Source organism: Pogoniulus pusillus, chromosome Z (genome assembly GCF_015220805.1).
Source record: "Pogoniulus pusillus isolate bPogPus1 chromosome Z, bPogPus1.pri, whole genome shotgun sequence".
Lineage (NCBI taxonomy): Eukaryota > Metazoa > Chordata > Aves > Piciformes > Lybiidae > Pogoniulus > Pogoniulus pusillus.
This window is the reverse complement of record NC_087309.1, coordinates 43,720,419-43,742,643: the sequence shown is the minus strand read 5'-3', so window position 1 is coordinate 43,742,643 and position 22,225 is coordinate 43,720,419. Positions and strand designations below refer to the sequence as shown.

Genomic DNA, 22,225 nt, shown 5'->3' with positions numbered 1-22,225 from the left:
GCTGTCATAGTCTGTCCTCATAGGAGAAGTGCTCCAGCCCTCTGAGCATCCTCATGGCCCTCCTCTGGACTTGCTCTAACAGTTCTATGCCCTTGTTCTGTTGGGATCTCCAGAACTGCACACAGTACTGCAGGTGGGATCTGACGAGAGCAGAGTAAAGGAGGAGAGTCCCCTCCCTTGCCCTGCTGGCAACACTTCTCTTGATGCAGCCCAGGACACAGTTGCTGTCTGGGCTGCATGTGCACACTGCTGGCTCCTGTTGAGCTTTTCATCAACCCAGACCCCCAGGTCCTTTTCCTCAGAGCTGCTCTCCAGCTGTTTGCCACTCAGCCTGTATCTGTGCTTGGGATTGTGCCGACCCAGGTGCAGGACCTTACACTTGGCCTTGTTGAATTTCACAAGGTTGGCCTGGGCCTGCCTCTCCAACCTGTCCTCATATCCCTCTGGATGGATCCCTTCCCTCTAGCAAGTCAGCTGTGCCACACAGCTTGGTGACATCTGCAAACTTGCTGAGAGTGCCCTCAATTCTTCTGTCCATATCACTGACAAAGATGTTACACAGCACTGGTGCCAGTACTGACCCCTGAGGGATGCCATTTGTCACTGGTTTCCAGGTGGACATTGGGCCCTTGATCACCACTCTCTACATGCAACCATCCAGCCAATTCCTCATCCAGCAGTGCTCCACCCATCAAGTCTGTGTTTTTCCAGTTTGGTGACCAGGATGTTATGTGGGAGAGCGTAAAATGCCTTACTCAGGTCCAGGTCGATAACATCCCATCCCTCTATCTTATCAACTGCACTATTCGTCTTAGTGTCATTTGCCAGCTTGCTGGGAGTGCAATCAATCCCAAGGTCTGTATCACTGATGAAAATATTAAACAGCACTGGGCCTAGTATCGAACCCTAAGGGACACCACTTGTTATCTGTCTCCATCTGGACATTGAGCCATTGACCACTACTCTGTGGATGTGGACAACCAGACTATCTCTTACACACCCAACATTCCACCTCAAGAGTCCATATCTCCCCAGCTTAGAAGAAGGATGCTGTGGAGGACTATGTCAAAGGCCTTGCAGAAATCCAAATAAATGAGCTTACTACTTCTCAGAGGTGGTTGAATAAATTTTCATGCCATCCATGTGATATGAGGAAGTATCATCATCCTGACTTAACTTAAAGGCAATTTAAACAGAGATTAAAGTTGTTGAAAAAGAAAATTTCTGTCACTATTCCAGAACAAATTATATTGGATCTTACTCCTCTTGATTTTTTATTACATTATTTTAATGCTTTACTACATTATTAGAATGCCTAATAACATTACCTAAAAGGGCTGCATGTGGGTTTGCATTATAAGATGGTTTTCTTTTAATTACTAAGTTCTGCACAGTACTGCTGAAGTGTTCCAAGGGAAAATAGTTCAACTATTAATAAAAATATACTAGACAAATGTATATTGTCTAATAATTAAAAACAAATATGGAATTTATTGTTTAATCTTTATTATGGAATGACTGAAGTACTCAGATTATAGCTTTTATGAAAGGATGAGAGAATGATGAAGGGCTGGGATACACTAGAGGTGTATCAGTTCTACTTGGTGCTTCTTACCCTCTTACATTGGCATTTGCTTTTCACCACTACTGGTGACAGAATGGTCTGATGAATCTTTGATCCATGCAGTAGATATTCCAGTGTTTCAGATTAATATGTGCTTGTAAGTGCTTGTGCCCACATGGCTGCGCAGGCTTTCAGAGTGGATACCTCAAGAATGAGAAAAACATACTCAGTGACATATGATAACGGAGATGTAAGTAACTAGTAGAGTATCAGGTGCTCAGCAGGTTGGCCTAAACTTGCAACTTTTTGAAATTTATGAAGGTGTTCACAGAATCAGACTGGGTTGGCGTTTTGCAGATAGTTGGCTAAATTGCAGTGTGCTGCAAATTAGGAGAATATCACACAAAACAAATTCCAGATTTGTTCTTGAACATAAAATATGCCTTCTATGAATGAGACAAGTATCCCACTGATGGGGGGTTGTTCCTTAGAGCCCTCTTAGACCATGAGAAAGCCAGAAGGTTTTTAAAGAACAATATAATATCATAGAATTGACCAGGTTGGAAGAGACCTCCAAGATCATTCAGTCCAACCTAACACTCAGCCCTAGCCAATCAACAAGACCATGGCACTAAGTGCCTCATCCAGGCTTTTCCTGAACACTTCCAGGGACAGTGACTCCACCACTTCCCTGGGCAGCCCATTCCAATGGCAAATCACTCTCTCAGTGAAGAACTTCTTCCTAATATCCAGCCTATATCTCGCCCAGTACAACTTGAGACTGTCCCTTTGTTCTGTTGCTGTTTGCCTGGGAGAGAGACCAACCCCAACCTGGCTACAGCCTCTCTTCAGTTGTAGACAGCAATGAGGTCCCCCCTGAGCCTCCTCTTCTCCAGGCTAAATGACCTCAGCTCCCTCAGCCTCTCCTCATAGGGTTTGTGTTCCAAGCCTCTCACCAGCCTTGTTGCCCTTCTCTGGACATGCTCCAGCACCTCAACATCTCTCTTGAATTGAGGGGCCCAGAACTGGACACAGGACTCAAGGTGTGGCCTGACCAGTGCTGAGTACAGGGGCAGAATAACCTCCCTTGTCCTACTGGCCACACTGTTCCTGATGCAGGCCAGGATGCCATTGGCTCTCTTGGCCACCTGGGCACACTGCTGCCTCATCTTCAGCTACTCTCTCTTTCTTCCTGGCTGCTCTCCAGCCACTCTGTCCCCAGCCTATATTTTTTCAATAATGCAGATACATAAAGTGACTGACTTAAGACTGACCTAAAATTGCAACTTTTTGAAATTTATGAAGGTGTTCACAGAATCAGAAGTGGAAAAGGCATTTTGCAGATAGTTGGTTAAATTGCACTTTGCTGCAAATTATGAGTCACTAGAATAGCTCACAAAACAAAATCCAGATTTGTTTTTGAGTATGAATTAATATACATTTGTCTACCACATTTTTATTCGAACTATTTTCCCTTTAAAAAAACTTAAAAACCTGAACATTTCAGTGCCACTGTGCTGAATTTAGCAATTAAATGAAAACTGTCTTATAATGCGAGCAACAGGCAGCCCTTTTAGGAAATGCTATTAGGCATTATAGTAATGTAATGTAACATTAAAATAACTTAATGAAAATCAAAGGGAGTAAGATCCAATATAATTTGTTTTGGAACAGTGACAAGAATTTTTTTGCTTGACATAGCAGATACTCAGTGAATGTGCAGAGTGTACTATCAGTAAAAAATAAAATGCGGTATGAGTACACACACTCAAGATATTCCAGCCTAGGCACACTTCCAGGACAAGCTCCTGACCTTTTAGTTTCCCTTTAAAATGTTCTTGCTAGTATGTGGCAACACTGTAGCAAGGATTTACAGAATACATGTAATGAAGAGAACGTTGATGCATTTAGTAGAAATCTAGGGAGGAGAATTGAAAGGTGATAAAATGAATACAAAAGTACAATACAAAATAAAAATAAAATAACCCAAACCCACTCAGACTGCAGAGAACAGAAATAGAGCTGAAGTGGAAAGAATTTCAATGGAACAACTTGCAAAAAGCAAAATACAAACATTCTAGAGCTTTGAAGTTCCTAATATCTTGAGCTTTTAAGCTGTAAACAATTAATGACATGACTTAAGTGATATTTAATTGCTGCTAGCATCTACTAACGAAAAAATCTTGTGGAAATAGAATTCATATGTGATTTATCAGCGCAATTGTTTACTGCAATTAGAGAAATGTTACACCATTGCAGGAATAAGAACGTTTGTCAAATATAATTATGTCTCCTTTGTGTGGACGTTTCATTGCCACAGGGAATCTAGAGCAACACTGGAATACACTCGTTTTTCCTAGAGACAACAGCAGATGCTTAACCAGCTTCCTCTCGTCCACGCTTCTCTGAAGCTGGGCTTGATTTCCTGCAGATACCTGTGTGCACATTGTACAGATGCAACAAGCCATCTTATTTTCTGCATTGTATGTGCAGAGTTCTTAAAGATCTTCTTTTTGGACTTTTCTGTCCAAAGCCCTTACCCAGTTTCTGTGAGACACTTTTTTGAAGACTGGTTGGCTTACTCTGAGTTATGCAAAAGACATAATAATTATGAGCTGGGTGATGCAACCTTCTTTTGTCATGAGGATCGTACCTCCTGGCTCTTTGGACCTCCTTTGCTGTATTCTCTATGAAAAGAGAGTGGACAGCAGTGACCAGAACTGCCTTTTGCTGTCAGCTGGTCTTCGGAGCACTCTTTGTCAAAGATTTCTACCACTGAGGACAGGCTACACGTAGCCATATCCTCTGTGACTGTGCCAAGTGTTTACTTGATGGTGTGGCTATATATGGCAATTCTTCAGACAGCTGTATTTGCCAGGAAGCTTCCAAGTGCACATTGGTCTTATCCCTGGGGAATATTTATACCAATTTTCTGGCTTCTGTGTGATTTCTTCAGTGCTGTAGGGTATTGATTTAAATATTATAGAGTTGAGGAACTACCTTCTTTTTTTTTTTTCTCTACAAACTTGCTTTGTCATACTTCTAATTCAGAAAGAATATAGAAGCAATTTGTCCACTTCTGATAATGGCATCAAACTGATTTCAAAGGAGGAACCTGAACTCTTTCAGTGCATTGAATTTTACTTCTCTAGCAGCAGTCTGCTTCTCAAACATAATTTTAGAATCAGGCTTTTTTGTTGTTTGGTTGGGTTTGCTTTCTTTTTGTTGTTGTTGTTGTTTTCATTTTGGGTTGTTTTTATTTTTTTTCTTTCTTTTTTCCCTGAAAGGTGTCCACTGGTATCTCAGGGGAGCTGCATTTTAATTAGAATTAGTCAATATGCTTGATGGGTTATTTGCATACTTCTATAAACTGATCAATAAATATTTTTAAATGCTTTGAGATTTGATTCTTAAATATGAGAAAATGAATAGCACTTTAAATTACAGTAAATGCATGATCTATAGACACACTGAACATGAGTTGGTTTTGTATCCTACTGTCCAAACACTGCTCAGAAGATAGCAGTGGAGAAGAAAAAGTAGGAAGAGTTGAATCAAAATTTATCTTGGAAAACAAAAGCAATGTTGTTCCAGAATTAGGCAGTTGTTTTTAAACATTAATTTAAAGGTACCTGAGTGTTTATTGCCCAGTGCAGAAGTGCAGACAGCTTTGTGGAATGATTTAAATGAATGGTGCCAGAAAGACTATAATGAAATCATGACAGTAATAAAGTTAGAGAGCCATCAGTCCTGCTGAGACTGTACTCCTGCTAATACAATGGTGCTGACAGGTGCCTGCAGCAGTGGGAGCCAACAGGTGGATGTGGCCAGAGGAGCACCTCTGGATTTTCTGTCTACCTCTTCTCATGTCTGAATTAAAAGGTCCTATTTTTCGATCTTCTTTACCTCAAGTTACCCAAAATAGTTCTGATTCTTCAATATTTTCTGCAGGTCTCTTAATTCAGACCTCATTCTGCCACAGATTTTCCAGAAGCTTTAGAGAAAACAATTACTACTATCCTGGTGGACTTTTTCTGTTGTATAAAATTAGGGATACTGGTCTCATTAGGATCAGACAAACCATACAAATAGATTTAAACCTAGTTGAAGCCTGAACAGATTACATTTCTCAGAAATTCTTTTGAATTTTGTTTCTTATGTGTTTTTTGTTTGCATTTTTACTATACTGCAATAAGATGATTATTTCACCTTCAAAGAAAGAGGAAGACATCAAGTCCATCTATGTTCCCAAATGTTTCCAAAGACAGTTATGCAAGAAGCAAAAGTTAGGTAATGCTGCTGAAAGCAAATTTAATGAAATTACACATTTTCTTCTTTTGCTTGCAGTTTTGATACTGGAAAATCTATCCACACCACTTCTAAAAATGAAGTTAATCATAGGTTTGCTTGCTGAATTGCTTAACTGGAAACCCAAAGCCACAAGTAGATAGTTGGCTTGAATTCTCCAGTGGCATAAGAAAATTCAGATTTAGATCATATGCTTACAATTTCCTGAAAATATATTTTTAACTTTGCAACAAAGAGAATGGTTGTTTTCTTCAAATGTTGTGAGATGATTCCTTCTAAAATGTCAGGGTAAATATTTCCTTCCCCTCCCCCTCATTTTCCTGAGGTTATTAGTTTTTACTAGGCATGGGGGAAGAGACAGAAAGGAAAATAGGAGAAAACCAGATGTGGTTTCTCCTGCATCGCTGGATAGACACAGTGTCAGAACAGAAACATTTTGAAAGGTTTCAACCAGAAAATTAACATAAGAAGTAAAATTTAGAGTTGCTATTCAATTATATAACTCCACTGATTCGTTTTTACAATGTGATGTGTTTATTTCCCTGGTACTTCAGGCTAACCTACTGAACATCGAAAGACTATTGGGATCCTATGGCAGGGGCTGAACAGTCACAACTGCTTTCTTTCAGAAAAAAAAAAAAAAAGTCTAAAGTTTCATCATTATTAAGTTCTAGTTATAGCTAGATAAATGGGATACCTAAGTCAGATTTTGGGTCAAATAAACAATAAAAAGGCCTAAGCGAAATCATAAAAACATAAGCAAAGTGCATGTCCTGTCTAGCTGATGAATGTAAAGTATGTCTGAAATCAATATTTCACAAATAAATGATGATAATCACTTGGTGTATTAGACATATTTACATCTAAATTCAGTGAATTCAATGAATATATTTAGTGTGCAAAATAAACCAGAATTTATTTACCTAAAATACATCCATGAAAATTCACTTTCTGTTAGCAGTAATGTCTCTTCCAGAGAAAGATTAAATTTTTTTGTCTCTGTCTTCATTTATTGTTTGCACTGCTTTCTTTGATGGAGAATTGCAAAATTAATGTATCTGTAAATCAATGTAAATCAATGTAACACAAAATGCTTTCTAATGACTTTGTATCTCCGGAGTGTTTATTATTTTTAATTTTAAGATTTGAGTCACAATGTGTGTGATTTCCACAGTAACTAAAATGTCTTGTAACTACTACCGCATAAATACTAAGAACTTTGATTTGAGCCACACATGTCTTCAGGATATGCAGCAGTTAATGCACACACTGCCCTCCAATGTGTAATTAGGTTTGCCCTGCCCTGGGCTTTTATACCAGATGACCCTGGAGAGAGGATCTTTCTCTACATACATCCACAGTGGGTCCTGCCAGCTAAACTGGCCCACTTTTGGTTTTCATCATCTCAAGCAATCCAAGTAACAAATTTAAATGCTGCATTTGAAGGGACTATCCAATTCTCCCCTTCCTCCAGTAGCCACAGGTTGCCACCTCCTCTATGTTTGAGCTCCTGTCTGGTCTGTAAGTGCTAAACATCTTACCTTTCCTTAGAGACATAATTAAAATTTTATTACCTTGCCTTTGCACTAAATAAGATCCTGCCCAGAGGCAGTTGCTACAGGGCAGCTCTTCTGTGATAATTATAGTGCACCTCTTTGGTGTAATGGTGGAATTGCTCTTCCAGGTGAAAATACAGGACAGGACTTCTGGGAAGCAAGGATTTTGAAATATGGAGGGGAGACACAGCACAGAGAGATGGCTAGAGAGATTGTCTGACACTAGGGCACTGGACACTGGGCTCCTTTGATGTGGAACATGGTTTGCTCCTCTAGAACTTCTTTGTCCCTCTGTAATGTTAAATATGGCCTTAAAAGATAAGGTGTCCCTAAAGAATCAATTAATTAGGCTCCTACCTCTCTACCTTCTGAGACAGGACCGGGCTGAAGGTGGAGTAAGACTTAGAGATGATTATCAGGAGTGCGATTTACATGCGTAAGAAGTTTAGTAAATTCTTCATTTTGGTTTGGAATTCACTTCCTTCCCAATCCTACTATTGCTTACCTCTCTAGAACAGAAAAAAAAAAATCAAAACAAAACAAAACCCAACACCCAACCAAAAAAAAAAAAAAATCAAAAAAACAAAACAAAAACCCCCAAAATCCAGAAGTCCCCAGCAAAAAACTGCATGATTAAATGGCTAAACTCTCAAAACTCTCAGTAATGAGACTAACATGAAGATTTTCTACATGGCCCTAGTTACAAGTTCTTGTGTTTAGTCATTATGAAACAATTCTTTCTTATGTACCTAAAAGCTATATTTCATATGCAGGTCTTCCCCTTTTTAATTTTAGCAGCCTTGCAGTAGTGGACTCAAAGGGAAGTCCACCGAGTATTTCTTTCACAAGTGAAAAAGCTGTGCTGTCATTCACAATGAAGCAGTGCTGCTGAGATCTAGGATCCAGAACCTCTCCTATCCTTGCCGCAGATTCTTACTGTTACTCGAATCAAATTGTTAATAATCTTCCTAAAGGTTACTTGTGATGTTATTACTTCTCCTCCTATTAGGAACACAGTAGAAATCAGGCATGTTTATGACTCAGTCAAGAGAGTTCACCATCTTTATTCCCATCTTAGTGTAGAGCCTGGATGATACATGGTGGGCAAGACATGTAAACATGATAAACAGCCAAAAAAGGAAAAATGCTTGAACTTTCATCTCATGTCTACTCATCACTAAGCACTGAATAAGACAGGCTGTAAAGATAAACAGTATTCACTAATGTCATAAAACATCTTGTAAAAATGCACACAAAAGATGCTGAGTTAGCACTGGCTTTTCATAGCTTTAGCATCTCTGGAGTTGCAGCAAAGCGCTGAACATAGAAAGTTCTGTGATTTGTGCTCTTTTAAAGTCACATCATATTCTTACTGAATCTGAAAACTTAACAGGAATGGAAAGATAAATATGAAGCAACCACTGCTGACTTTCTGTAATTTCTGCCCAGGCAAATTAAATCATCCTGTTTTGTATCTTAAATTCTTTTATTTTTTTTCAGTGTATGCAACAAGAAAGAACAAATAACTTTTGTGAAGCTCTGATTCCGTATTTATTTGATGCTGTGTGATCAACATTTCCTGCAAGTTAGACTTGTAATTCATCCAGAGGATTTATTTATTTGATTTTCAGTGTTGTAACACATTTTTTTCACTTACATTTCTGCAAACGTTTGTATCTGATAATGTTAGGAAATGTCTCATCCAGAGCTAAACAGGACAGTTAATGGCCATAGCATCTTAGAAACTTTTTTAATATAAACGTATGATTCTGGCAAACCAGTGCTGTACTCGCATTCCACTTTGACTTTAGAACTGAATGGGGGTTTTGGTTGGTTGGTTGGTTGGTTTTGGTTTTTTTGTTGTTTGTTTGGGGTTTTTTTGTTTGGTTGGTTTGTGTTTGGTTTTGTCGTTGTGGGTTGTTTTTTTCCGGGGGGGTGTGGTTTTTTTTTTTTTTCTCCCTCTAGATGCATATTTACGTGAAGTATCTTTTCGTTGAGCAATACGAACCAAATCCTAACAGAGCGTTTTGGACCCTGATCGTTATTTTCGACAGCCATCTAGTGGACACTATTAGTATTACAGGAAGGCATTTCTGAGCGCATATGCAACTCTTGCACGTTTCTTCTAGTAACCGGGTGATGCAAAACACAGGGCCTCTCTCAGATATCGAAAGTGCAGTTTTATCTAATAGACCTTTTATTTTTTGTTGTTTTATAATCTTGACAGTGAAATAATTCATAAAAGCCTTAGTTTCTGACAGTGAGAAATAAGTAATGAAATACTCATGTATTCACAAGAGGTCAGTGAAGAAAGTAAAACAAATCTGCAGATAAAACCTTATGCTCCTTTAATCCAATAAAATACCTTTTAATAAGTTGAATAATTAGGTCTATTGATAAATCAATTTAATCATCACGCTTTATTTAAAAATTACCTACTGTGAGACAGACATACATTTACCTACATTTACTTCTATCCCACTTTTAACTTTTGCTTTAGAGCTTTCAGATAAGCATATATATATTTGAAATGACACTGTCATTGCACAAGTCAGTCTTACTGAGCACAGGCATATAAAAATCCCCCCCTATAAAAGATCTGCCTCTTTGCCCTCAACAGAACAATGAGAGTCTGTGTTCTCTCTCAGCTGTTCAAAGAAAACAATCCATTTGGACAAGGATACAGAAATATTAGGAAATTTGTACATGACAAGCTCATAGATGAAGAGTCTGAACATCTGTTTATTGGTATTGTGAGTATTTTGTGCTTGTGGAATACGCAGGAACTGAAACTCCTAAGATACTGGTTTCTAGTGAGTAATCAAAGTCATGTTGGTAGCAATGGCAACATGATTATTAACTTAAAGCACTAAAAGCTGCAAAGAATGTTTTCTTGTAGTACTCTTCTCTCTTCCTCTATCTAATATAGTTTTAAATGGGCATAGGGTTTTTATTGTTTGGTGGGGTTTTTTTTCGTTGTTTGGGTTGTTGTGGTTTTGTTTGGGGTTTTTTTTTTGTTTGTTGCTGATGGAGTTTTTTGTTGCTTTGGTTTGGTTTCGGTTTCTTTTCTTTTTTTGTGAGCAGTTCTCACAGCGATCACAAAGATGAAATGAATAGGGAAAATGAAAGGTAAAGTGGTGCTTTGTGTAGTCCACTAGGCTGATGGTTGGTAGAACTTTCATACCATATCTTACAGTGAGCATGAAATTGATAATATCACATAGTAGTAGTAGCATATTTGAGGACACAGAAAAAGTGTTTAGACATAGTCAAAGGAAATCAAATTTGGAAAAACAGTGTATGTGCTAAGATTTTCTGAGAGCAAATTGTTCAGAAAAGTACAGTGACAAAAAGATTAAATTGCTAAGCTCTCTGGAAGTGTAATAAGTGTAATACTATTTTCTGTGTAGGTTTTGTTGTTGTTTTTTTTATTATTAAAAATCAAAATAGCAAACAAAACCAAGTTTTTCTTTTCTCTATTCAAACTGTGAAGGTTGGAAGAGGCCTTTGAGATCATCACATTGAACTGCTTTCCTGGAGTTTGCAATTACCTGACTACTGCTGAGCCACTGCCACTAATAGCTTAACACCACATAGATGCATCTTAAATATTTCCATGGATGGTGACTCCACCACCTCCCTGGGAAGTCTGTTCCAATACTTGATAACCCTTTCTGTGGAGAATTTTCTCCTAATTCCAACATAAACCTCGCCAGCACAAGTTGAGGCCATCTCCTCTTGTCCTGTCACATGTTGCATGTGAAGAAGATACTGATCCCTACCACACTCCATCCTACTTTCAGGCAGATGTATAGGTCGATGAGGTCTCCTGTCCTCTTCTGGAGATTAATCAACACCAGTTCCATCAGCTGTTCTTCATAAGATTTGTGTTCAAGACCCTTAAGCATAGTTGCTCCTTTTTGAGCGTGTTACACTGCTTCAATGTGCTTCTTGTAGTGAGCAGCCCAAAATCGAACACAGTATTCAATGCGTGGCCTCACCAATGCCAAGCAGAGGGGGGCAATCACATCCCTAGACTTGCAGGTCATGCTATTCCTGATGCAAGCCAGGATGCTATCAACCTTCTTGGCCAACTGATCACATTGCTGGCTCATATTCAGCTGGCCATTAATCAGTACCTCCAGTTCATTTTCCACCAAACAGCTATCCAGCCACTCTTCCCCAGGCTTTTTCCTCCACGTTCTTTCTGGTTATCAGCAACTCTAAAATATATTCCTTGTGTGCCATGATTTTTGGCTCAGCAATGAGTTTGGAGAAGTCTTCATTTTCTTATTATTATCAAGAAGCAATTAGTGATATTTTTGTTAGAAAGTGTTTGTTAATTTCATAATTCTTATGTCAATGGCATAAATCTTTCTCTCCTTTCTTTTTGTAGTTTCGATGTAGACAATGGTACATCATCGGGACGAAGTCCCTTGGATCCCATGACAAGTCCTGGATCAGGGCTAATTCTTCAGGCAAATTTTGTCCACAGTCAACGTAGGGAGTCTTTTCTTTACCGGTCAGACAGTGACTATGACTTATCTCCAAAGTCCATGTCCAGGAACTCCTCCATTGCCAGTGATATGTAAGTATACATTTGGCCTGTGTATTGTCCTCTGTCTGAATATTTTTCCAGTTGCAAGAAAATTCCTCTGAGTATCAAAGACAATAATTGCTTACACTACTAAAGTGTCTGTTTCCCTAACAAAGCTTGTGATTTTTTCCACAGTTTTGAAAGTAAGGATATCACAAAGGTGTACTTGCTGCATTTATGCACTTTATTAGCTTTGACAGAATAATGAAGACAGTCAATACCACTGTATCAAAACACTAAGGAGAAGTGATTTTCTGGCTATTAAGTTCTTTTCAAGAGAAGCAATTCAGGTGGCCCTGATACGGTTAGATAATGGTTCAACTTTGCATCTTTTCCAAGCACAGTGATAATGTGATCCTGTGAAACTGGATTTCTGCTTCTTAATTTTCCTAAGGAAAATATTCCATTTATTTGCACCACGTATTTCTAGGTTTTAGAGAAAAGATTTACCAGTTGGTAGGAATTACTGAATTACAGAGAGGTAAAAATTATGCCAAATACTCTTTTAAATGAAAGGCAACATTTTAACAAAAGTCCTTTGGAAAGTTACTCTATCCTCTCTCACTGTTCTTCTGTGATGTGTGCATTTTCTGCTAGTGGCTCATAACTCGTAAGTATGTGTAGCCTCCAATTTGCATAAGTACTGAAAGTCAGATACAGATCTCTGTTTATTTGTGAGACACTAAAAAGAAGTTATGTGTCCTTCTTTCTAGTCACTTCTAAGTAGTAGAAATTAAAAAATATATATTTGGGGGGGGGTTTCTTTGCCTTATGTGCTCCAAATTTCAGTGCCAAGTAGAAGTCTATGGTTCAATTATAAATAACAAGAATAAAGGAGCAGGATTCTAAGGGCCCCTTACTGAATGAGGACAGGTAAAGCATTAAAAATCCAAAATTAATATAAAAGCTGATTGGTCATTGGTTTGTTGTTTGTTTGTTTTTTAATGAGGCAAACCCTAGTCAGTATCCACTCCAAATAATGAATTTACATAACAAAAGAAAAAAAGTCTTCATAGCAATGGTCAATAATGTGGTCAGTGGGACAGAGTTTAGCTGGAGGCCTGTGACTAGTGAAGTTCCTCAGGGGTTGGTACTGGGACTAGTATTATTCAGTGTATTCATTGATGACCTGCATGGGGGCATGGAGTGCACTGCCAGCAAGTTTACTGATGACACCAAGCTGGGTGGAGTGGCAGACACACTGGAGAGTTGTGCTGCCATTCAGTGAGACTTAGACAGGCTGGACAGTTGGGCAGGGAAAAATTTAATGAAGTTTAACAGGGTCAAGTGTAGGGTCGTGCATCTGGGAAAGAGCAATCCCATGTATCAGTATAGGTTGGGGACTGACCTGCTGGAGAGCAGTGAAGGGGAGAAGGACTTAGGAGTCCTGGTGGATGGAAGGATGGCCATGAGCCATCAGTGTGCTCTTGTGGCAAGGAAGGCCAAAGCCATTCTGGGGTGAATTAGAAGGGATGTGGTTAGTAAGTTGAGGGAGGTTCTCCTTGTCCTCTACTCTGCCCTGGTGAGGCCTCATCTGGAGTATTGTGTCCAGTTCTGGGCTCCCCAGCTCAAGAAAGATAGGGAGAGAAAGTCCAGTGCAGACCCACAAAAATGATTAAGATTAACATCTTCCTTATGAGGAGACACTGAGGGAGCTGGGGCTCTTCAGCTTGGAGAGGAGACAACCAAGGGGAGATCTCATTCATGTTTATAAATATCTAAGGAGTGAATGCCAGGAGGATAGAGCCAGCCTCTTCTCAACGATGCCCAGTGATAGGACAAGAAGCAATAAGTGGAAGCTGAGGCATAGGAGGTTCCACATGAACCTGAGGAGGAATTTTTTCCTGTGATAGAGCACTGGAACCAACTGCCCAGGGAGGTTGTGGAGTCTCCCTCTCTGGAGATATTCAAGAACTGCTTGAATGCACTTCGGTGTGATCTGCTCTAGGTGATCCTGCTCTGTCAGGGAGGCTAGACCAGATGATCTTTTGAGATCCCCTCCAGCCCCTGACAGGATTCTATGATAATGAGTGAAATTTCACCTGATATTTAACTTGTAGTCATTATAACTGAGCAGTTGTATTTTTAGCTTACATACTGTCTCTAGAAAAGTTGATTAGTCTTTGTAATTATAAGTTTCTTTTTATGTAAATGTCAAGATGAGGAAAACTCATACAGAATCACAGAACCTTGGAGGTTGGAAGGGACCTCCAGAGATCAGCAAGCCCAACCTCTCTGCCAAGACAGGATCCCCTAGGGTAGTTCACACAGGAACACATCAGGCAGGTTTTGAAAGTCTCCAAAGAAGAAGACTCCAAAATATCTCTGGGCAGCCTGTTCCAGTGCTCAGTCACCCCCACTGTACAGAAGCTCCTCCTCATGTTTAGGTGAAACCTTCTGTGTTCCAGTTTGTAATCTTTGCTCCTTGTCTTATTGCTGCTGACCAGCAAAAAGATTGGCCACATCCACTTGACATCCAGCTCTCAGATATTTCACAGAATCACAGAATTAACCAGGTTGGAAAAGACCTCTGTGGTGGTTTTGGGTGTCCCCCGCCCCCCCACACTTTAGAAGCACCTAGCTAGACTCAGTCGGGCTCTGGAAATATAAATGAAGCTATTTATTTACAGCTAGCACAATATACAAGCAGATATTCACAATATATATAATTATATACAGAATTATATAAGGTAAAAGTAATACAGAAACACAACTCCTCTCCCAGAAACCTGAGTCCCCAGGAGGGGCTCTCAACCACTCCTGCACCTTCCCCCTGCCCCTCTCAACCTTACCCCAGTACTAAGGAAGAAAAGAGGTTCAGCCAAGAGGTTAAGAAGCAGAGGTGAGTGGAAGGTGAGGTTAGGGAGCTGCAGCTCTGTCAGAAGCCACCCAGAAAGTGAAGTCAAAATGGCGAGAGTGTTACCTAATGTTTACATTCTTCTTCAGCAAGACTCTGAGGGAAGGAGACATCACCAATGTTTTCCTTTTCACAGCCAATTATCTACTTTTTCTCACCAAAACATTCTAGCCTGCTTCAAACTAGCACAATCCACCCTGTCTACTTCGCTCAGAGTATTGCTAAGAACTATCTGATCTAATCTAAACCAATATTTACACTAATGGATATTACAAGTTCAGTTCACACTTCATTCTGTCTATATCAGATGTAGGTGATTCAAAAGCTCAGAACAGTTTGTCTCCTCACAGATGAGACGAGAACAGGGACTCCCAGGTGACGTTGGGTTTGTGCTAACGTACTGTAGATTCTCTCATAGATTCTCTCATTGTTGGACGCCGATGTACCTAGAACAGAAAACTCCTAACAGCTTGTATTATACACTCTGAATTTAAACTCTCTCAGCTAAGGTTAGATTTCTCTGTGGAATACACTGAATTTCACCATTCTCCTGCATTACCCAGTAGGTGTGACCAGGACCTTCAGCAGATACCACCCCTCAGACAGGTTTCCCTTCGCCCGAAGGAGAAAATACCCAAACAGTTTTCCCTAATAGATTCTTTTCACATACAACAGGAACTTTATCACCATCTACTGTTTGGACCAAGTCTGATTGTGCAGGTCCTCCTCTGTTTACTGAACCTCTACTATTTACCAACCAGGTAGCTTGTGCTAAATGTTTGTCCTGGTTTTTCAGAGTTCCACCCCCCATGGCTTTTAGGGTGATTTTCAGCAAACCGTTGTAGCGTTCAATCTTCCCTGAAGCTGGTGCATAGTAGGGTATGTGATAGATCCATTCAATACCATGCTCTTTGGCCCAGTTTTTCACAAGATTGTTCTTGAAATGAGTGCCATTGTCTGACTCGATTCTCTCTGGAGTTCCATGTCTCCACATGATTTGTCTCTCCAAGCCAAGAATGGTGTTACATGCAGTAGCATGTGGAACTGGATAGGTTTCCAGCCATCCGGTGCTGGCCTCTACCATCGTTAGCACATACTGCTTACCAGAATGGGATCGAGGTAAAATGATGTAGTCAATCTGCCAGGCTTCACCATACTTGTACATTGACCATCTCTCAACATACCAGGATGCTGAGAGAGCTGGCAGCTGAGCTGGCCAAGCCACTCTCCATCATTTTCCAGCAGTCCTGGCTCACCGGAGAGGTCCCAGGAGACTGGAAAATGGCCAACGTGGTCCCCATCCACAAGAAGAGTCGGATGGAGGAACCTGGGAACTACAGACCCGTCAGCCTGACCTCAGTGCCAGGGAAACTGATGGAACAGGTTATCTTGGGGGTAATAAGAGCACACCTGAGGGATGGCAAAGGGCTCAGGTCCAGCCAGCATGGGTTTAGGAAGGGCAGATCCTGCCTTTCTAACCTGATCTTCTATGTTCAGGTGACCTGCTTGGTGGATGTGGGGAGGCCTGTGGATGTGGTCTATCTGGACTTCAGCAAGGCCTTTGACACTGTCCCCCACAGCAAACTGCTGGCTAAGCTGTCAGCCCATGGCTTGGATGGCAACACTCTGTGCTGGGTTAGGAACTGGCTGGAGGGCCGGACCCAGAGAGTGGTGGTGAATGGTGCCACATCCAGCTGGCAGCCAGTCACTAGTGGTGTCCCTCAGGAATCAGTGCTGGGCCCCATCCTCTTTAACATCTTCATAGATGATCTGGATGAGGGCATGGAGTCAGTCATCAGCAAGTTTGCAGATGACACTAAGCTGGGGGCAGATGTGGCTGGGTTGGAGGGCAGAAGGGCTCTGCAGTGGGACCTTGACTGCCTGGACAGATGGGCAGAGTCCAATGGGATGGTGTTCAATAGCTCCAAGTGCAGGGTGCTGCACTTTGGCCACAACAACCCCATGCAGAGATACAGGCTAGGGTCGGAGTGGCTGGAGAGCAGCCAGACAGAGAGGGATCTGGGGGTGCTGATTGATACCCGCCTGAACATGAGCCAGCAGTGTGCCCAGGTGGCCAAGAGAGCCAGTAGCATCCTGGCCTGCATCAGGAATGGTGTGGTCAGCAGGAGCAGGGAGGTCATTCTGGCCCTGTACTCTGCACTGGTTAGACCACACCTTGAGTACTGTGTCCAGTTCTGGGCCCCCCAGTTTAAAAGGGACGTTGAGATGCTTGAGCGTGTCCAGAGAAGGGCAACGAGGCTGGTGAGTGGCCTTGAGCACAGGCCCTATGAGGAGAGGCTGAGGGAGCTGGGATTGTTTAGCCTGGAGAAGAGGAGGCTCAGGGGTGACCTTATTGCTGTCTACAACTACCTGAGAGGTGGTTGTGGCCAGGAGGAGGTTGCTCTCTTCTCTCAGGTGGCCAGCACCAGAACAAGAGGACACAGCCTCAGGCTGCGCCAGGGGAGATTTAGGCTTGAGGTGAGGAGAAAGTTCTTCACTGAGAGAGTCCTTGGACACTGGAATGGGCTGCCTGGGGAGGTGGTGGAGTCGCCGTCCCTGGGGCTGTTCAAGGCAAGGTTGGACGTGGCACTTGGTGCCATGGTCTAGCCTTGAGCTCTGTGGTAAAGGGTTGGACTTGATGACCTGTGAGGTCTCTTCCAACCCTGATGATACTGTGATACTACTGTGATACTGTGATATGGGCTTGATTCGCTTAGCCTGCTTAATAGCAGCACAGATGTCACAGTCATGGATGACTTGGGTGATAGCGTCCATGGACAAGTCAATTGACCTATCGCGAGCCTATCGGTATGTTGCATCTCTGCCTTGACGTCCAGATGAGTCATGGGCCCACCGAGCTAAGAACAGTTCACCTCGGTGTTTCCAATCAAGGTCAAGTTCAGAGTTGGCATCAACTTGATCAATCTTAGCAGCTTGGTCTGCCTGCTGGTTATGTTGATGTTCCTCAGTTGCTCTGCTCTTAGGCATGTGTGCATCTACGTGCCGCACCTTCACCTGGAGTTCTCTCCAGCCGTGCATCAATGTCCTGCCATAGATCAGCACACCAAATAGGCTTTCCTTTCCTCTGCCAGCCATGCTTCTTCCAGTCCTTTAGCCAACCCCATAGAGCATTGGCTACCATCCATGAGGCGGTGTAGAGGTAAAGGATAGGCCAATTCTCAGGTTCAGCCACTTCAAGAGCAAGTTGGACTGCTTTTACCTCAGCGAACTGACTGGATTCTCCTTCCCCATCTCTCACTTCAGTAACTCTCCTGGTAGGATTCCAGACTGCTGACTTCCATATTCGCTTATTCCCAACAAGATGACGGGAACCATCTGTGAACAAAGCATATTTCTTTTCCTGATCAGAGAGATCACCATAGGGAGGAGCTTCCTCAGCACGAGTTATTTTCTCCTCTGGAGGTTTGGTACAGTCTGGTCCCTCTGGCCAGTTGGTGATCACCTCCACCAGACCAGGCTGATCAAGATTACCCATTCGTGCTCGTTGGGTTATCAAAGCCATCCATTTAGACCAGGTTGCATCTGTGGCATGATGTGGTGATGAACCTTTGCCTTTGAACATCCAGTTTAGAACTGGCAATCTAGGAGATAAAAGCAATTGTTATTCAGTTCCAATCACTTCAGAAGCTGCTTTCACTCCTTCATAGGCTGCTAGTATCTCTTTCTCTCTTGGGGTGTAATTTGCCTCTGAACCTCTGTAGCCACATTCCCAGAAATCAAGTGGATGACCACGTGTCTCATTTGGAGCTCTCTGCCAAAGACTCCAAGTTGGACCATTGTCACTGGCAACCGTGTACAGAATGTTCTTAATGTCCGGACCAGATCTCACAGGTCCCAAGCCCACTGCATGGACTACTTCTCGTTTAATTTGATCAAAGGCTGCTTGTTGTTCAGGTACCCACTCAAAATTGTTTGTCTTACGAGTCACATCGTGCAAAGGTTTGACAATTTGATTGAATCCAGGAATGTGTAGTCTCCAAATTCCCATCACACCTAAGAAAGAAAGAGTGTGCTTCTTACTGGTGGGAACTGCCATGGTAGAGACTTTGTTGATCACATCCTGAGGAATGTAACGGCGACCATCCTGCCACCACACTCCCAGAAACTGGATTTCTCTGGCAGGTCCTTTGACCTTGTCTCTCTTAATGGCAAAACCTGCTTGCAACAGAATGTCAATGATTTTGTTACCTTTCTTGAAGACTTCCTCAGCAGTTTGGCCCCACACAATGATGTCGTCGATGTACTGGATGTGCTCTGGAGCTTTACCTTTCTCCAGTGCATTGTGGATGACTGAGTGACAGATGGTTGAGCTGTGTTTCCACCCCTGAGGCAAACGATTGAACTGGTACTGGATTCCTCTCCAGGTGAATGCAAACTGAGGCCTGCACTCCTTTGCTATGGGAATAGAGAAGAAAGCATTAGCAATGTCTATGGTAGCATATCATTTAGCCTCCTTCGATTCCAGCTCGTACTGGAGTTCCAGCATGTCTGGCACAGCTGCACTCATGGGTGGTGTCACCTCGTTGAGGGCACGAAAGTCAACTGTCAGTCTCCAGTCTCGGTAAGGCTTATGCACAGGCCAGATGGGACTGTTGAAAGATGAATGAGCTTTCTTGATGACAGCCTGACTCTCCAGTTGATGAATCAGCTGATGAATGGGCAACAAAGAGTCACAGTTAGTTCTGTACTGCCTGTGGTGCACAGTTTGAGTAGCAATTGGCACTTTCAAATCCTCTATGTCATGATGTCCCACAACTGCAGATTCATCTGGAAGTTCAGGTCTAATGGATAATTTCAATTTACCATCCTCAATCTCTACAGATGCTATTCCAAAAGCCCATTTATGACCCTTAGGATCTTTGAAACAACCTTGTCTCAAAAAGTCAATTCCCAAAATGCAAGGCGCATCAGGACCAGTTACAATAGTATGTGTCTTCCACTCTTTACCAGTTAAACTGATCTCAGCCTGTATCTTAGGAGTAAGTTCTTGAGATCCACCAGTGATTCCAAAAATAGATATGGACTCTGTCCCTTTGCAATTGGATGGCAACAAAGTACACTGAGCAGGTGTGTCAACTAAAGCCCTGTATTTCCGAACTTTTGAACTGCCAGGCCACCTAATGAATACATTCCAATAGATTCGGTTCTCTCCACTATCCCTTTCCTCCTCCTGGCTGGAGGCAGGGCACCCCTCATGCTGAACATGGCATGTAGGGTGTACACAGTGATTGGTGTTGTTGTGAGAGGAATTGCAACTGTTGGAACAATTGCAGTTGCTCTCGGGACCTGAAGAAGTGACAGCTACTTTTCTGGCATTGCTTCCTGTTTCTGCCACTCTGCAGTTCCCTGACTCTCTTTGAAAGAGCTGAAGTGGGTTTACCGTCCTATTTTTTCATGTTCTCACCATATGTGTCATGCAGAATTATCCATAGTGATGCATGGGATTGCTGATGTCTGTGTGGAATTTGTCTCCTCCTGGGCTGGATGGTGCCACATCCAGCTGGTGGCCGGTCACTAGCGGTGTCCCTCAGGGATCAGTGCTGGGCCCCATCCTCTTTAACATCTTCATAGATGATCTGGATGAGGGCATGGAGTCAGTCATCAGCAAGTTTGCAGATGACACCAAGCTGGGGGCAGATGTGGCTGGGTTGGAGGGCAGAAGGGCTCTGCAGTGAGACCTTGACCGCCTGGACAGATGGGCAGAGTCCAATGGGATGGGGTTCAATAGCTCCAAGTGCAGTGTGCTGCACTTTGGCCACAACAACCCCATGCAGAGATACAGGCTAGGGTCAGAGTGGCTGGAGAGCAGCCAAACAGAGAGGGATCTGGGGGTGCTGATTGATACCCGCCTGAACATGAGCCAGCAGTGTGCCCAGGTGGCCAAGAGAGCCAGTAGCATCCTGGCCTGCATCAGGAATGGTGTGGTCAGCAGGAGCAGGGAGGTCATTCTGCCCCTGTACTCTGCACTGGTTAGACCACATCTTGAGTACTGTGTCCAGTTCTAGGCCCCCCAGTTTAGGAGGGACATTGAGATGCTTGAGCGTGTCCAGAGGAGGGCAACGAGGCTGGTGAGAGGCCTTGAGCACAGGCCCTATGAGGAGAGGCTGAGGGAGCTGGGATTGTTTAGCCTGGAGAAGAGGAGGCTCAGGGGTGACCTTATTGCTGTCTACAACTACCTGAGGGATGGTTGTGGCCAGAGGGAGGTTGCTCTCTTCTCTCAGGTGGCCAGCACCAGAACAAGAGGACACAGCCTCAGGCTGCGCCAGGGGAGATTTAGGCTCGAGGTGAGGAGAAAGTTCTTCACTGAGAGAGTCATTGGACACTGGAATGGGCTGCCTGGGGAGGTGGTGGAGTCGCCGTCCCTGGGGCTGTTCAAGGCAAGGTTGGACGTGGCACTTGGTGCCATGGTCTAGCCTTGAGCTCTGTGGTAAAGGGTTGGACTTGATGACCTGTGAGGTCTCTTCCAACCCTGATGATACTGTGATACTGTGATACCCCCAGGGATGGTGATTCAACCACCTTCCTGGGCAGCCCATTGCAATGAACAATCACTCTTTCTGTGGAGAATTTCTTCCTAACATCCAGCATAAACCTGCCCTGGCACAGTTTGAGACTGTGTCCTCTTGTTCTGTCACTGGTTGCCTGGAGGAAGCGACCAGTCCCCGCCTATCACCACACAGGCTTCTCTTCTCCAGACTAAACAACCTCAGGTTTCTCAGTCTCTCTTCATAGGGAAAATGATCAAGTCCTCCAGTCATCTTCATGTCTATCCACTGGACTTATTTCCAGAAGGTCTTTGCATTTGTGTAAGGTCCATGCCTCAGTTAAGCCCTGCCTGATAAATTTCAATTGGTGGGGGAGGAAGTTCACAAGCCACCACATTTGAAGTACATGGTAAGTCTTGTGCCCAGTGTGAACAGTTTTGGTTGAGTAAGAAAAGGACCAATACATCTTCTAAGAAAAAACACATTTCAGCTGCAAATAGTGACCCTCTTTCAGCAAATCTTCCTCTGACAGGTAATCTGTCTTGCAGATGAACAAGAATTAAGCTTGACTGTGACACCTGTGCGAGGATGTAGTTTTAAAATATTTTTGTGTTCAGGCTGTGTAGGTCACTGTAATGCTTAGAGACAATCACAGAATCATAAAATGGTTTGATTTGGAAGGCACCTGCAGGGGTCATCTAGTACAAGGCCCTCTGCAGTGAAGTTCAGCAAAGCCTTTGACACTATCTGCCACAAGAAGCTCCTGGCCAAGCTGGCAGCTCATGGTTTGGACAGATACACTCTGTGCTGGGTCAAGACCTGGCTGGATGGCAGAGC

General features: G+C 42.7%; 2 protein-coding genes across 4 annotated transcripts in view; one reads left to right on the top strand and one right to left on the bottom strand.

Annotated features, from left to right (window-relative positions):
* The window catches only part of RAB3C (RAB3C, member RAS oncogene family), a 448,802-nt gene that overhangs the window by 84,904 nt on the left and 341,673 nt on the right, over positions 1–22,225 (bottom strand). The gene's annotated exons all lie outside the window — the stretch shown is intronic.
* PDE4D (phosphodiesterase 4D) overlaps positions 1–22,225 on the top strand; it is a 422,688-nt gene that overhangs the window by 261,957 nt on the left and 138,506 nt on the right. For all 3 annotated transcript variants that reach the window (XM_064140535.1, XM_064140537.1, XM_064140536.1), the window contains exon 2: positions 11,825–12,016. In XM_064140535.1, the coding sequence (XP_063996605.1) occupies positions 11,825–12,016 (192 nt within the window). The remainder of the gene's footprint in view (positions 1–11,824; positions 12,017–22,225) is intronic.